The 17577-nt window shown below is 37.5% G+C and overlaps 1 protein-coding gene across 1 annotated transcript in view; it reads right to left on the bottom strand.

The window, feature by feature from the left end:
- Window positions 1-10737, bottom strand: part of LOC140148148 (adhesion G-protein coupled receptor G4-like) — a 48133-nt gene extending 37396 nt beyond the window's left edge. The window contains exons 1-4 of the mRNA XM_072170007.1: window positions 10517-10737; window positions 4605-4856; window positions 3746-3898; window positions 2276-2454 (exon numbers count right to left, since the gene is read on the bottom strand). Coding sequence (XP_072026108.1) covers window positions 2276-2454; window positions 3746-3898; window positions 4605-4856; window positions 10517-10649 — 717 coding nt within the window. The 5' untranslated portion in view covers window positions 10650-10737. The remainder of the gene's footprint in view (window positions 1-2275; window positions 2455-3745; window positions 3899-4604; window positions 4857-10516) is intronic.
- Window positions 10738-17577: the final 6840 nt, after the last annotated feature.

The raw sequence follows: 17577 nt of genomic DNA, 5'->3' as shown, positions 1-17577 counted from the left end.
TTTTTTTTTTTGGTTTGTTTTTTTTGCCAAATTTGGTATTTTTAAGGAGTCACAGCTTTACATCCCCATCCAAACCAAAGTTGAGAACTCCACCTATTATTTGTGATCATGGTGTCATAAACGGGGTATTAGGGTGGTAGTTTATGGTCCTTACTCCGTTTTATGGGCCATCGTTTTCAAGATTACACCAGTATCATAAAAGGACATGTTCTATGTATACGAGATGCTTATTTTGGGTTCCCCGGATGATTTTTTAACCCATAGTCTCTCAAACGGCGACTAAAACGGGAATATTAAAGGGGCATTTCGTGATCCACAGCCTCATCCCCCCACTTTTCTCAAACAAAGTTGAGATTTTTATATCACTGGAAACCTCTAGCTACATAATGTTTATGTACAAAATATTTCTTGCAGATTAATTCGTTTAGCAAAGATATCGTGAAATTTGAATTTCGTTCTGGTGCACCAGAACGAAATTACAACGCATTGTCTATGGAGCAGTGTAATACACATAATCATGCATAACTCGCGAACGCAAAATCGGAATCAACTGAAATGTTGGGAATAGGTTTTTTTTCGTGGATATCTAATGAAAAATGACATAAATAGAGGATGCTAGGATCACGAAATACTCCTTAAGCAACGATCCATTAATAACAATATTCTATAGCATGTTTTTTGGGTCCTGTTTTCGAAACATCATCATGGTTATATGTACCTAAACGATGACTAATCAAGAACTTCATTATGATCCAAAATTACTGTCCTTTTTATTTTTTGATTTTCCTGATGTTATGCTTTATAGGTTATCAAGTTTGAGAACGTGAAAGAAAATCAGCAGGCGTACTTTTGTGATATGCTGGGCCTTGTCGACTTTATTTACCCATCCACAACGAAACTAGGGGTAATCTGGGCCTTGCCGTTTGAGGCGAGCGATTTGCCACTCTCCATAGACACTAATTAATGCTCGCTGCGAATCATTCAAGTTTCAGCACTGTTAATGTATTAAATTTATCAAAATAAGTACATATATATATATACGGATCACATCCAGTCAGTTTCGTGACGCAATGCCTGTGTGAGTTGGCATACTGCTGGTATTGGTAAGAGGATAAACTGCTCACTACCACTGGCTGGACGTATTCACAGCCATCTAAATACGAGCATTGACACATGTGAGATGAGTGGTATCGAGGTAGAATAGAGTCTGCACAGATATCGGCTTGGAACTTTTTTACGTATAATAGCTTATAATAATCCGGGATAATAATATTTCTGAACTGTGTGTCGATATTTGAACAGTTTCTAGACTACAACACAATACTTTAAATCAAAAATATATATTTGAAGTTAATCAAATACTATTTTGATCATATCCGAGTACTATACCAGCGAGTACGGGGTGTAACTCTACTGCTCCATTTGGTTTTAAAGAAATAACTAATTAAAATGTGACATTTTGGGATAAAATCCTTATATAGGGCGGTTGCACGGAAGGTTATTAGTTCAAATCCTCCAGAAGACATACAAATCCACGGAGTACAATACCAATCAACTGTTAAAGTGGTATTGATTCGTTTGTACTCCGTGAATGTGCATGTCTCCTGGAGGACGATTTGAACTGTTATTATTGTTCATTGTTATTATTCATATATTATTTAAGTAATCATTTAAAGTCCCGGTTGAATCGCTTTCGATGAAACTAACTAATATTACAATAAAAAAATCATTTTAATCAGCTCAGGCCATATCAAAGAGTTTCCAACATGTTTTACGCATCCACACAACCTTAATAGGCACCACGTCGGCAGCTACTTTCGACTATATTGATAAATACGTATTTATAAATACGTACATGACCCATGGACATGACATATCAGGACCAGCAAACGCGTCCAAATCTTCATGTCATTGAAAAGGATAGGAACTCTTTAGAGTCAAATTTAAGTATTAATTGAATAGCAAAATTATGAGACATGGGGGGATTCCGAATTTGTAATATGTTATAAAAACAATATTTTGAAAGTATTTGGCGACGGAAACAAATATTTCTCAACGGAAACGTTAACAATATAATCACAAAGTTGAACAAAATAGACAATATTACTGCACAGTCTCGCGTTGTTTACCGCCTTTGCATTCAAATGTACATGAAGACCACCCGCTGTGTAGAAGGTCTTCAGACTTACTGTCTACAAGCTGTTATGGCAGCGCGGAGGTGGCAAATACGTACTTATAAATAAGGTCGACGCATACTGGTCGAGGGAAAACTTACTCTAGAGATGTATGTGTTTTGTTGATTGCCTGTAGTAAACTTCCATATCTGCGGTGTGACACCTTGTCTCTTCATACGAGGAGCTTCTGTTCCTGAGATCATTGGTGTAAGTGTAAATCCGTTCACGCCACAACTAAACAGCAGAGCATCATGATATGCTACATATTCTATGCATGCTTCTGAGAGTAACAACAAAAAAACAAGACATTGCAAAAAATGTATATGTGTATTAACTAACCATGTTAGCCACAAAATTAGAAAAGGAGAGCCACCATCGATGGCCATCTTGATGCAGGCAAGGACAAAGGGTGTATTCGGTTTCCCTCGGAATGCGCTTGAGGCAATCGTTATCATGCAAGCGCGACATGGATGATGGGCGCATTTGGGAGACACTCTTGATGCGACCTGAACGCGATACCAAGACGATCCAAGACGCAGAATTGTTTCCGTTCGTCTCTGAGCACTGTCGAATACTCCAGACAAACATGTCTATGCGAATACCCCCAATTTTCTCCCCATAGCTGACAGCACTACCGATCTTGTCAAGCATGATACGAAGAACATGAACAAATGAGGGAACATGGCCCAATAAAGAATTAGTTATAAAGAAAATAAAGAAAAATCATAAGAATGTGAAAATTAATGTGCCAGTAAAATCAAAAATAAAGCATGAATGATAAGAAGTACATAAAAAATATAAACGAGCACTACTATTGCCCCACAAGACAATTCATATCCTAAAGCAATATGGTTACCCCCCCCCCCCTAATTGGAATTAGCCTTTTCGAGATATGGCGTGCACAATAGGAAGGCAGTCTCCAATATGGATAAAACCCAGCAAATTCAAAAGATTCATTTCGTGCAGCGCCATCCTATTGTGTCCGCCATATTTCGGAAAGGCTAATTGACATCGTTAAAATGTTTAAACGAAAACCTGTTTCCAAAGGGGAAGAGCTAAATTACCTGAATAAACATATTGTTCACTGTTCACCAAAATTTATAACTTTTCTAAGCTCATGGGCAGTGGGGACGGAAGCATTAAAATTTAGGGAAGGGACGAAGACATTTTGGACCGATAATCAACAATTATATTGGGGAATGTCGCGCGAACAATTTCTATTTGCCCAAAATGAGAGTAAATTTTGGCATTTACAGTGCCAGCAAAGCTCACATATTGTGAAATTTGTACCCTTTTTGGCCCAAAATATGGTGTTTATCGAGCTAAAAAGGCAGATGCAACGAAATTCTGATCGATCTCTTCACGGTAGATGGAGCATATTTGTTTTATTTGATTTCTCTTAGACTTTTCAGGAGGCCGTTCCCTGGGGACGTATCCCCTCCGTCATACCCCCGCCCACCCCCACTCCACGGCTTCTGCCGTCTGTGCTCGTGGACTGGTATTTGAACGTGTTTACGAGAAAATGGGGCACGCAAGTACATGTGAAATTATCCGCTTCACGAAAAAGTCACCTTCAAAATTCTGACAATTCGGTTGGTTTTCATCTGACCAATCTGGGCAGTCAGGGAATGAATCGCACACTTGTCCACTATCATTATAACCACCAGCAGCAGGTATGCAACGTCCCGATGTGAAACACTGAAATTCGTCTTGTTTACATTGAGCTGAAATTAAATTATTAATACAATATTAATCAGAGTTTCCAATGGTATACAAAGAAGAGACTCTTCACGTTTTATTTTCAGAGCAATTCACTGTATGAATGGAAAATGCCCGCCAATCAAAGGTGAGTATAACAATAGCATGAATTGCCATTCTCTGAAATGTTGGAAGAATTTTGTTTAAACAATGAAAGAATTATTCCACAATCATGTGTAAATTAAAAATGGTAGAACACTTGAGCATTTACGGCCTGCTCCCCTTTAATAATGTTGAATGCTGACCAGTTGTAGATAATTATATACACCAACATTGTTTGGTGGGAAGCTTCGAAGGATTGCGCACATGATCTTTAACTACAAAAACTGTATATTTCCCACTTTACAAGTAATTAACGTGCCTTGCGGGTGTGGATTGCTCCTTTAAAATCTCAAGGGCCGTAACAACAAATTTCGCACTAGATAGAACCTTGAAATTTTCTATTTACTTGCTCACTTTTAGAGGCATGTAAATCACTCTTTGAAAAGTTATGGGAATCGACGTTTTTCATATTCAGGCAAAATAAGCATGAAGTGCCCTCTTTTAAAAGGTGTATGAGCAGTGTTGAGAAACTTTAAGAATTCGAATAAAACACGTTTTATATCCATTTTCTTTTCACATCAGTGTTTAATTATAAAAGCTGAAATCGTGATCAATTTTTCTCAAAGTTACCTATTGTTACGTTTACAGTAAAGTTACAGTAAACGTTCTCGTCGCCATCAATGTTATGAAATAAATAAGACACTGTGGTAGTGCCCGGTGACAAGAATTCCCCTGACTGGTGACTTTGTGTTTCCTCCACTGTACAATTAGTTGCCTCCAATGTTGGTGGATCCCACGATACACTAAGTCCATCACTTCCCGGCACTATTAGCTTTTGAACATCTCCTGGGCAACTTCTGAGAGTGATTGGATCGCAACTGACTGTGAAAGATAATATATGTGACCGTGAAATTCGGCCGGGTCAATTCTGTTTTATTTCGTGTTTAGAAAAATATCATAAGCTTTAAAATGGTATATCATTTGACTTCAAACGATATCCAGAAGCGGAGTTATGGTTTTGTTAAACTTTGCTCCTTCAACACAATGGTACCTTTTTCGTTTCTACATGTGTCTCTTTTTCCACATTGCTGGTAATAAATATCAAACAGTCATAATTGGTGTTCATTTCAAATCATCGCCAAGTCAACGAGGTTCAGGAATGACCACTCCTAGTTAATTGTAGTTATACATACCTAGACAAAATACAATGCTATGTAACCCACCACTTGAACAGGATTTAGCCAAAGCAAACAAAGACTAGATTGGTTTAAAAGGTGTTTGACTGGCGCTATCAAAATGAGATACATGTAGCACCAACTTGAGGTACCTATGAATACGACCTTCATGTACATTTTACACTGTAACTAAGAATAAAATTTGCCAACTTTACGGCTCATTCGTACGGTATGGATATTTATTAATTAGTGCGGGGAGCTACGATCCAAAATGGCTCAGCAGGGGTACATAATCGCGGAGAAAAAAGCCATTGGTTTTAGGTGATAGGCATATAATGGGGTTCATCACCCAGGTGGATGTGGAATTCTAAAGTGACGCAATTATGTCTGGGGAAAAATGTGGGCAAAAATGAGCCGCCGGACGCCATCTTGAAATTTTTTGAACCACTTGCCCTAGAATGATGTATAATACCACGTTTAAGGGGTTTTGGGAGGTGTAGAACCCATTTTTTTTTTCAACTCAAGGTCAAGGTCTGGAGCTAAATGTCAATTATCTAAGATGGCAACCAGAAATTTAATTTTTGAACCACTTTAATACCCCAGAATGATGTATATTGCCGCTTGAAGGTGTTGTTGGGTGTGTAGAATCCATTTCTGATGTTATTTTTATGCGTCAAAGCCAAGTCCGAGTCCAACAAAAAGTGGACTCGAGTCCGGACGATACATTACTGGTCCATGATAATTTCACCAGTTCGCCTCGTTCTCTTACGTGTATGATCTTGGAACCGTACTTTTGGATACCATCTGGATAGCGATTTAAACGACCCTAGATGGACGCAAACAGATCTGAGAGACTGTCACTATGGATATGTGGCCGCACAATATGGTAAAATAACTGAACCATATATTAGGCATATCACATCAAAAATAAGCGCAGCAGAAACATGTTATTTAATGTTTCTACATGAATGAGCTTTATTAAAGCATCAAAAATCAAAAAACGGAATTGAAATCGGTCAATGCATTGTGATGTAATGTCAATTTAAAGATGCTCGTAAATGGAATAAAAACCTGCCACAAAATGGCTGCAATGACAAAATTGGCACATTCCGAGATTTTGACGGTTTATTTGGACGCTTGCTTGAAAAAGCAGCGTCACTTTAAGTATCACAGGTTAAATGCCTATCTTTCCTGACTTCGTTAAAGAAAACAAAATTAAAAAATTTATCATTGAATAATTATAATAAATTAACCAAATATGTACTATTTTAGCAATTTCGGCCAATCTGCAGACAAATTAAAGCTGAAAAAATGACTATGTTCAGCTAATTAATATGCAAAATTGATGCCAGTGGAAAACCGTACACGATATCAGGGTGCGGGGTTTTTTTCACACATATGTATACGAAGTTCTTTCAATTGATAACAAAAAATACACAAAAAAGTAATTAATTATGCAAATTAGCTAATTACAGCTAATTATGTATTCATGATATTATTATGTAAATTAGGCATGAGTAATTTTGGTGTTTTTAATATTTAATGAAAGTCTATTCATTCACCATAAATTTGTCAAGTATGAACCTGTTATGATGTTGAATAAAGAAACAGCAGTTAATTACTTTAAAATAATACAAAAATACAAAGTTTGACATTTTGATGGTGTCTGGAATAGAATTTTCTTTTTTACTGTCAACATGGTATGTGTCACCATTACTCAAAGCCAAATCCGAAAAGTTAAAATAAAAATTCATTTGCAATGAGACTTAAAATTAACATTTTGTTATCTGGATTAACGTAGGAGGGCAAATGGTAAAAGGAAGCGCCGTTTCACTCTAGCGCGTATACAAAACTAGTATGGCCTTGGACACACACAATGGCTTAAAGCTATTGTGGTTTGGAAAACTACTCCCTATGGAATATCTTTGGTAATATTATGTTTTAACTAGTGTTCCTCAAGTGCGTCATTCAATGTAGACGGAAATAATTTACATGCTAAGAAAGATTAGTATTTTAGCTAAATGGTGGTAGATCAGACTATTTCAATATTTAATTTTGTCAGATTAAATGGTAGCTTCAGAAAGGTTTCATATACCATATATTAAAATTTCAAACAATTAGGATAAATGGAACATACTAAGGAAATTCATTTTTTTCATTGTTGTTTTCCAAAAATCAGCCGACTTTGATGCGCGCGCTTTTTAATTCACTGTTATGCTTGCATGCACAGTGTGGCAGAATTATTGCGCAGCCACTGTGACATACCTACATATATACATCGTGACAAGGTCTTACGCACACCAAGGTGTTTGACATGACCCGACTTTTTCCTTTACCATTGCACTTCGGTTATATTTATAAATGCGCTTTTATAAATACGCACGTGACCCATGGGCACGACATACCAAGAGCATCAAGCGTGACCAAATCCTCATGCATTGACCACTATACAGAAAAGTATAGAAACTCTGTAGATAAATATCATCTAATTTAAGTATTAATTGAAATACATAATTATTACACACATTGCAGTTCCGAATTTGTAATATGTTATCAGAAACAACATTTTAAAAGTATCTGATGACGAAAAAAATATTCAACAACGGAAACGTTTACAATATAATCACAAAGTTGAACAATTTTGCTGCACAAGTCTCATATTGTTCCGCCTTTGCATTCAAATATATGAGGAAGTCCACTAGCTATGTAGAAGGTCACTTCGAGACTTACTGTGTATAAGCTGTTGTGGCAGCGCAGAGGTGGTTACGTGCGTATTTATAAAAGCGCATTTATAAATACAGCCTGTCTCAAAAAAAAATTGTGCAAGTGAAAAGCACCCTCTTTGGCAATTAGAAAATACCGTTGTGACATGATGCTTACATCAACGTCAAGGGCGCAGTCTTAGCTCTCAAATGCCGTTTGTTCTGTTCAAATTGCTTGTTTTACCCTTTCGTTGTTAACTAAACATATCTCGAGATTAAAACAAGCAAATTGAACAGACCAAACGGCATTTGAGAGCTAAATTGGACATTTTATTGGGGTGCGGACAACTTTACTCTACGCAACGCAAAAATCCGTTTTCTGAAATAATGTAAAACGTAGAAGTTTTTAGCCTTACCAATTTGAAAAACTCAGTAATTTATTATAGATAACCGAAGTACACTGTTTACGAAGAGAACCATTCTAATAAAAAAAAAAGCGATAAAGGCACTGCACACAGTTCAGACCTCCTCTTGCCGCTGCTGACCAATCATCAATAGCTGGAGAAAAATGTTCTCAAGGTCTGTTACTGGCCTGGCCCTGTTGCCCTTGACCTGATTCTTGTTAAAACATACATCGTCATGATGGGGCTAGTAATAGCGTACATAGAATCCATGAGGGTGAGAGTACTAGATATACCGATGCCATGTTGACTACCAGTTGGGTGCATCAGAAAATATGTTGCCATCTTGGATACCTGGCTTTTAGCACCTGTTCTTGACCATGAAGATCAGAATAGATTCAACACACTCATAAAACCCCCGGTAAAACCCATTGAAAATGGTGTTATACATCATTCTAGAGCAAGAAACAAGTTCAAAAGCTCAAATTTCAAGATGGGGAAAATAACACCAGAAATGGATTATACACACCCAAAAACACATTCAACTGATATTGTACATCATTCTGGGGGTATTAATGAGGATCAAACGTTAAGTTTTCAAGATGGTGTCTGGTTGCCATCTTAGATAATTGACATTTAGCATCAGACCTTGACCTTGAATTGAAAAAACATCAAAAATGGATTCTACGATGCTACACTCCCAAAACCCCTTAAAAGTGGTATTATACATCATTCTAGGGCAAGTGGTTCAAATTTTCAGTTTTCAAGATGGCGTCTGGAAGCCATTTTGGATTTATACTATATTTAACAGAGTTGCACAAACTTGCAAATTTGACTAAATTTATTCTAGTCGGTGAGACCCATTATTTGGCGTATCTGTGACTTATGTTTTGCATAGGTATGGAAGGAAGAATTTCAAATGCAATTGCAAAATAGATTTCATATCTTGAAAGGTGAACATCTCAACATAGATGAAAGATGCAGCATGATAACAAACATGATCCTGGAAGAGGCAGCATCTGTATCACCTCCAAGTAAAAGCACCAAACAGACGAGAAAGGAGGATATTGAAATCGACCAATTTAACTCAAAAAGAAAGCAACTCAGTGAAAGTTGAATATATGCTGAACTTGTTAAAACAACCAGAAAGAAACGAAGACAGAGAAATAGCCAGAGAAAAGAGAAACAGATTCAAAACATACTGGAAATGGGAAAAGGTCCCAAAGAAATTAAATTTAAAAAGTCGAAAGAAGGTCAAAATCCAAAAACTGCGCAAAAAGGATGGTTCTCCAACTTCAAATAGAGAGGAAATCCTCAAAATATGTTCAGACTTCTATTAAGAACTATACAAATTACACACAGAGGCCAAGAGCCAAGAAGCCAAAATAACATCACCAGAAAACACAGAATTACCAGACATCACATTTTGTGAAGTAGAAACAGCAATCAAGGAGATGAAGAAAAACAAGGCACCGGGACTAGATGAGATAACAAAGGATATTCTCGAGGAGAGAGGAAGTAACGTAATAACCCATCTAGCAAAACTGTTTAGCCAAATCATCACCAAAAAATGCTCCCACAATCTTGGAAAGAAACAAAAATCATTCTTCTTTACTTCTTTACAAGAAGGGAGACAAAGCAGACATCTAGAATTACAGACCCATTAGTCTTCTCACACATCTGTACAAATTTTCACAAAAATTCTTCAAAATAGACTAAAGAAAGAACTGGATGACTATCAACCACGAGAGCAGGCGGGGTTTAGAGAAGGTTTCTCAACCATGGACCACCTACTTGCAATTAATAAACCAACTCATTTAGAAGTCAAACTAATATCAACTTGTCATTGTATGTATTGGATTCATTGATTACGAGAAAGCATTTGATTCCGTAGAACATCAGGATCTCTTCCAAGCACTAAGAGAAATAGGTATAAATGAGACTATTTAACCAAAGTCTAAAATGTGTTGTCATGGTAACCCTTTGAATGAAAAAGATGCAGATTCCAAAGTTGCGCCTAAACCCAGTTGCATTTGTTGCCAGAGTGCCTATATACTAGTCGTTACTGGTCACCGCGGATCGGTATTTATACAGGGAAAGGTTTTTGCCCATATTGGGATTTAAATATGTGGGTAGGTCGAACCCGTAGATCGGGGTTTCTTTTTCGGGGCTCATCATCGGTCTATGCCTACATGTTAAAGCTAGAACCATAGGCTGTAAAAAGAAAGTACAGTCTGTGTTAGAGAAAATACTCAAACGCTTACCTGGTGTTGGTGTGATTTCAGTCTGAGTCAGTGCAGTTGTGCCAATGGCAACTACCACTGCAGGATGTATCGCATATATAACAATGCTCACCGTCAAAAAGACTTGGTGAGAGGGTGAAGTTCTGAACAACATTTTGCACTAGTAGTTGTCTTCCTTCTGTTGCTAAATTTGTATGCATTCTATTATACACACACACACATTCTACGAATAGTTTATTAGCGGAACAAGTATAGTTTATCTATATAACAATTGATTCATTGTTTCGTGGTTACACTTGGATGATTTGACATTCATCGGAAAAATAGTTGGCTTAATACGAGAAAAGCATGACATTTGATATTTCCATTGAAGACCTGAGTAAAAGGTTTGCAGGTTTACGAGTCGACTGCTCAATTCCAGAAGTAAGTAAGTGCAATAGCTGCCATGTGAACGTTTGGCAATTTACACACAATATATTGTACTCATCTACACATGGCAGCTACACATGGCAGCTATTGCACTTACCCACTTCTGACACTAACATGACTAAGCAGTCGAAGTTTACTACTTTAGTTCCTGCATAAGTTCACATATATATAACCTTTCAAAATCCATTGTATCATCATGATCATGGTCACACTTTGATGGTTTCAACCATTGATATCCGTTGTCATTCACCGGAAACCGAATTCATATGGAAAAAAGGTGAAATTTGACATTTACATTGTAGACCTGTAGAGTACCGGTATGCCATCTGCCTTCCTTCGTAAAGACTGCTGATATTTTGTTAAACATTGGGAGCAGATTGATTGAAAAAATAAACTTTCTGCTGGTACTAGCGTTGTAGTGAAAAGAGAGTAGGGAGACCGGGGCAAAGTGGACCAATTTTTTTTGTCTAGCCCAAACAGGATTACGAAGCAAGGCAAGGCAAAAGTTAAGGTTTATAATCTTACCTTAGGACTGCAACTAACAAATGACATTAATGAAGTTGATCAAAAATGCAGCTTTATTAAATGGTGTGAACTTGAAAAAGGTCGTTCCGCTTTGCCCCAGGTTCATTGGGCCGGGGTAGAGTGAAACGTGGAGGGGGCATTACAGAAATGCACCTCCTTCAGGTGTGTCTTCATTGTCAACACCACTTAGGGCATACGTCTTGGTATATCAGTATACTATGGCTGGATAAATTTCTATTGCATATTTCTGATCTGAGTGGGGTCTGTTTCCGGTGTTCCACTTTGGCCCATCCACGTTGGACTATTGTCCACTTTGCCCGGTCCACTTTGCCCCGACCAGGTGAGATTTTTCTCGACATGCATCACTATCTTCTACGCTGATGTATGCTATTCCTGTTACCATGCACAGAACAGGCTGAAGCCCATCTATCATTAATGGCTATCGAAGTAATTCAGCAAAAGCACAGTGCTTTGGCAGATAATAATATTTCTATAAATTATGGGGTTAAATATATGAAAAACAGACATTTTCGGTAAAAATCACACATACCTGACTCACTCGATTGCCCCCTATCACAAACAATGCTGGATCCATCCCGTGTTCTAAATACATGAGCTTGGAGATTGAGAGCAGCATATAAAGAAGTTAATGGGGGTGTTTCGCTTTGCCCGGTGGTCCACTTTGCCCCGGTCTCCCCTACCTGATATGTTATTCACTGTAAGTTTACTTTGAGAATAGACTGATTAAATGCTGTCTGGTGCGACCTGTTACTCCAAAATCGAAACCCATTCTGTCATATAGGGACATTGTACAATCAGTAAATTTAATCAAGCACTTTCTAATGATATACGTCTAGCCCTCTTCTTTTGTTCCATTATCTATTGTATTTCTTTTGTTCAAAGTCTGGTCAACTGTTGATTATATCAAGTAATGTGGACAGGTCAAGATAATCTGGTCAGGTCAAGATAATCTTGGTCAGGTCAAGATAATCTTGGTCAGGTCAATAAATTTTGAACAGGAGAAGCACATGTTCATATTTAGAAACACTGGCCACATTATTTGACTTTTTGGACATTTCAACAAACTTAAAATGCATCAAAGTTTAATATATTTTACACGATCAGCATAAATTATTATGCAAGTTTATGCATATTAGATTTAAATGAAGATGGTAAACAATACTTGTGTGTATTGAATGACACCAAAAACACCTTTATTGAATAATGCAAATTAGTTTGTATTATGTCTCTTAAAGCCTGTATAATTAGGACGAGGATGTCAATCTACCTTTGTCCCCCCTCTCCCAACAAACGCAGATTCCGACAAAGTAGGTAACAAAACAAGAGCCATGAGGTCTTACAAATTAAGTTCAACCAAGGATATTTTGCACCTAAAATGCAGTACATTACAGGCCACTAGACTAGATGTAGAAAAACTTCAACAATCTGAGGCCTTACCCCAACCAAAATAGGTCGAGGAGGGTACCAAGGAATATGCGTTGATTTGGTTCAGGACATTTGTTCTATAAGTATATTAAAGATAAATATAAATTCTATGGTGTTAAATGAGTTACCGTCATGTCTATGTAAAACACACCCACTTTGGTAATTTGACCTTTGAACTATTTACATATTCATTATTAATATTACGAATATGTATAAAGAATTAATAATAAGAATTAAATAAGACTATCAAGTGGGACAGGACCACAAATGAATTGAATAGAATCTCCCGTTAAAATCAATGCTGTATTGATTTGATTAAATCACTTGCAATTGATACTTGATAAGACTCGTAGACTCGAACGCAGGACACACGGGAAGAATATTACACTGTCTCGGTGTGTTTTTATTTTTAGAAAACCCTAAACTTACACAAGATAATCATATCAGCTTTTCCAGTTTGTCTTTTGGAAAATGAATAAACCATAACAACAAATTCGTTTATTTTGGCTCACCGTATATGTAAGATAAACGGTTCAAAACAGACCATTACCATAGATAATCGGTGTCTTGTTGAGGTATGGTTCGCATGTTAGTCGCTCGGAAGTCTCGCCCACTTCGGGGTCTCGCCTTCCGAGCGACTAACATGCTCACCATACCTCAACAAGACACCGATTATCTATGGTAATGGTCTGTTTCTCACCCTTTATCTACTACTTAGTCCTACTCAAGAATCCTACATATTAGGGGGACAGCAACATCATAATAGATAAACCCACTCGTGTCTGTGAATTGTCCATTAGTCTAATCGATCACATCATCTATAATTTCATCAACAACATGAACAATGTGTTCCAAAGTGGTGTCATTCCCATAGGTCTTAGCGACCACTTCGTGGTGTTTTGATTGTTTGTTTTTTGCACCAGAAAAAAAGCAGGTTAAGCTTGGCTTCAAAGAATAAAAGATTATAATAGTTAGGTCAAAAACCTCAATTTGGTGACCACTCTCTGGCTAGTAAGGCACCATCTTGAAAAATTTAGTTTTGAACCAGAGGACCTAAAATCGTGTACAAAGACACTTTTTTGGATAAGTCGACCTCAAGGATTTCAAATTTGACATTACTTTGACATTACGACCTCATTTTTACCCAGAAATCCAAGATGGTGGCCGCCGGCGCCATCTTGAAAAAATAAGTTTTGAACCAGAGTACCTAAATTCGTGTACAAAGACACTTTTTCCGGGTAAGTCGACCCCAAGAAATCCGAATCTGACATTAATTTGACGTTATAACATAATTTTTGCCCAGAAATCCAAGATGGCCCCCATTTGGTAGAGCGTAAATGTAATTTTTGAATGGGAGCACCTAGGATCATGAATTAACTCCCTTTTGTTTTGGCTAATTATAAAATAGTAATGGATATGGAAGCATATGTGTGTCATTTCAGCTTTATCTGGGGTTTACGTCCCTTATCTGGGGTTTAGATTGCTCTATCTGCGGTTTACGCCCTTTGTCTGCCTTTAACGTCCCTTATCTATGGATAAGGCACCTTATCTGGGGTTTAAATGCCTTATCTGGGGTTTACGCTCCTTATCTGATGGAAGGCGCCTTATCTTGGGGTTAGACTGCCTTATCTGGGCTTACGTCTCTTAGCTGGGTTAAGGCGCCTTATATGGGGTTTAGATGCCTTATCTGGGGTTTGGACTGTGTTATGGTTTATGTCCTTCATCTGAAGTTATGGCGCCTTATCTGGGGTTTACGTTCCTTATCTTAGGTTAAGGCACCTTATCTGGGGTTTAGACTGCCAGGTCTGGGGTTTATTTCTCTTATCTTAGGTTTATATTCCTTATTTAGGGTTAAGGCGCCTTATTTTAGGTTGGGCCTGCTTTATCTGAGGTGTACATCCCTTATCTGGGGTTACGTCGCCTTATCTGGGGTTTAGACTGCCATATCTGAGTTTACGTCTCTTATCTGGGGTTAAGGCGCCTTATCTTGGGTTTAGATGCCTTATCTGAGGTTTATGACCCTTATCTGGGGTAATGTCAAACTAATGTCAGAATCGGAATCCTCGTACTCGACAAAATATCCGAAAAAGTGTCTTTGTGCATGATTATAGGTGCTCTGGTTCAAAACTTAAATTTTCAAAATGGTGGCGGCGGCCATTTTGGATTTTGGCCTCTAGCGAAAAATGCCGGGATTTTCGCGAGGGACATGGGGGCTATTTTTTTTTCTAAATGGTCCATATAAGTCGAACCTTACTAGCCAGAGAGTGGTCACCAAATTGAAATTTTGGACCTAACTATTTGTTCCATGAAACATTATAGTGCTGAAGTTTGACTCCTGAACTGTCAATGTGTTAACGCTGCTTGGTCTATAATTTGAAAGAGTTCTTGATCACTGTTCTTGACAAGGTTGCTCCCAAGCGCGTCATCCGTATTTTAATAGGGATGTTTAAAAACATCCCTGGATGACCTTATCATGCTTATAGGCATTTTAATTTTAGACAAAAACAGGACCAGAGACAAATTGCGTTCCCAGTTGAGCAAAGGGTCTTCTGGTGCTACTTACAGTGATTACACCTGAATACGTAATATAATTCAGAGGGACATCAAAATGACTAGATCCTCTTACTTTCAGGCTAAATTGGAAGAAAGTCAGGGTGATCCCAGAAGATTATGGCAGCACCTAAAAAGTTTTGGTTGTAGCTCCATATCAGTATCAATCAGGCTTTCGTTAAAGGCATTCCACCGAATATCAATCACATGTTCAATGTTTTCTATACTTTCGTTCAGTGCATTCCACCGAATCTTGTCAAATATATCTTACTGACTCTATTATGTCTCAAATTTAAGAGGGTAAATTTGTTCGGATGCTATTGCTTGACATGCAAAAAGCATTTGATAGCGTAAATCATCGTATCCTCTGTAAAAATACTTGAGGCTATGGGAATTGACCCTACTTGGTTTAAATCATTTTTATCCAACAAACAATTTACGGAAACATCTCTGCTCTGCTCTTCTACAATGCCATATAGAACAAATCCTCAACGCAAATTACAGATTATCCAAAATAAAATGGCTCGTTTCATTCATTCTCAACTTATCTCCCAGAGATCATATTGGTCAGGTTCACTTAAACTCCGTCAAACTTTTGAAACGCCATGAGTCAAACAACTCAGACTCAATCACATGTGTAATGTTTTCTATGCAATGAGTCCCACTTACTGATCAAAAACCACTGCCACCCACACTCATGTACCAGATCTAGCTCACACAGTTTCCATGTCCCCAGAGTCAGTGGTCTTGCTTCCAACTCCTTCTTTTATCAGGGACCCTTGACTGTAATTTTTACCTATTCACATCAGGTGTATTACCAACAAGAATTCCTTCAAATCCCATGTCAAAACCCATTTACGAGGGTCATTCAAAAGGTTATGCCTTGCAATGCCATATCTTTGTTATGTTTAGTCAAAATTTGACCTACTTCCAGACCGTTTCCGGCATACCATGTAAGTATCTTACTTCCATGGGCATACCAAATCTGTATTTGCTTTAGCCAACATATCTAAACAACCAAAAATAACATTTTAATCAAATAAATTTTGTAGCCAAGATTTAAGAGTATAATTTCAATATTCTGGCACGTAAGATACCGGAGACGAGATGATGGAGACAGAACATTTTAATGACACTCGTATCTACAACCTCAATGAATCAGGAAATGGCTGAACTTATTTCTTGTCCCCTCTTTTATTGCTCTGTTTACATCACCTTTTTGCACAAATTTGCAGGCACCTTTTCATTTTTGGACCCACTGGAAATAAGTTGGCATATTTAGCCAACTTTATGGGTTATCCTGGCTCATTGACTTAGTTGTGTGATGATGCTTGATTGCTAATTTGTTATCTTCTGTACTGTTGTCAATTTTGTCAAATAAAAAAATTGACGTCGCACTGTTGTTTTACCGCTCCATAGGTTGTTCATTTACAAATTAATCAATTGCTGATAGATGCCGGACAATGCATTATCAAACACACTAATATAATGATCGCACAGGTGCAAGTTACAAATACACAGACTCAGCTTTATGTAAAACTAGCGGGGTCCCACGCTGTTGTCTTTCAGAAGACAAAATGACAACGTACATTATAACTGATCTTCAGTAGATAGCAAAACATTATCGTAAAGAAACGAGTAACTTTTTGGCAACTAGACTTGCTCCAAGTCCTCCGGCTTTCTGTAGACTGATGTATTTTTCTATCAGTTGAGCCATGTCTCTGCTTAAAGGAGTATTTCGTGATCCTAGCATCCTCTTTTTATAACATTTTTCAGTCGATATCCACGAAAAAAACTTATTCCCAAAATGTCAGTTGATTCCGATTTTGCATTTGCGAGTTATGCATGATTATGTGTATTACAATGCTCCATAGACAATGTATTGTAATTTGGTTCTGGTATACCAGAACGAAATTCAAATTTCACGATATCATTGCTAAACGAATTAATCTGCAGGAAAATTTTTAACAATTTAACAATTACAAACATTATGTAGCCAGAGGATTCCAGTGATATAAAAATCTCAACTTTTTTGAGAAAAGTGGGGGATGATGCTGTGGATCACGAAATGCCCTTTTAAAGTGAAGAGGAATGGCCTCTTAGGTCAAATTAGGTCAAAATAGTAAGTAATA

This window comes from Amphiura filiformis, chromosome 3 (assembly GCF_039555335.1).
Source record: "Amphiura filiformis chromosome 3, Afil_fr2py, whole genome shotgun sequence".
Classification (NCBI taxonomy): domain Eukaryota; kingdom Metazoa; phylum Echinodermata; class Ophiuroidea; order Amphilepidida; family Amphiuridae; genus Amphiura; species Amphiura filiformis.
The sequence above is the reverse complement of the archived record's forward strand: the minus strand, read 5'-3'. Positions and strand labels throughout refer to the sequence as shown.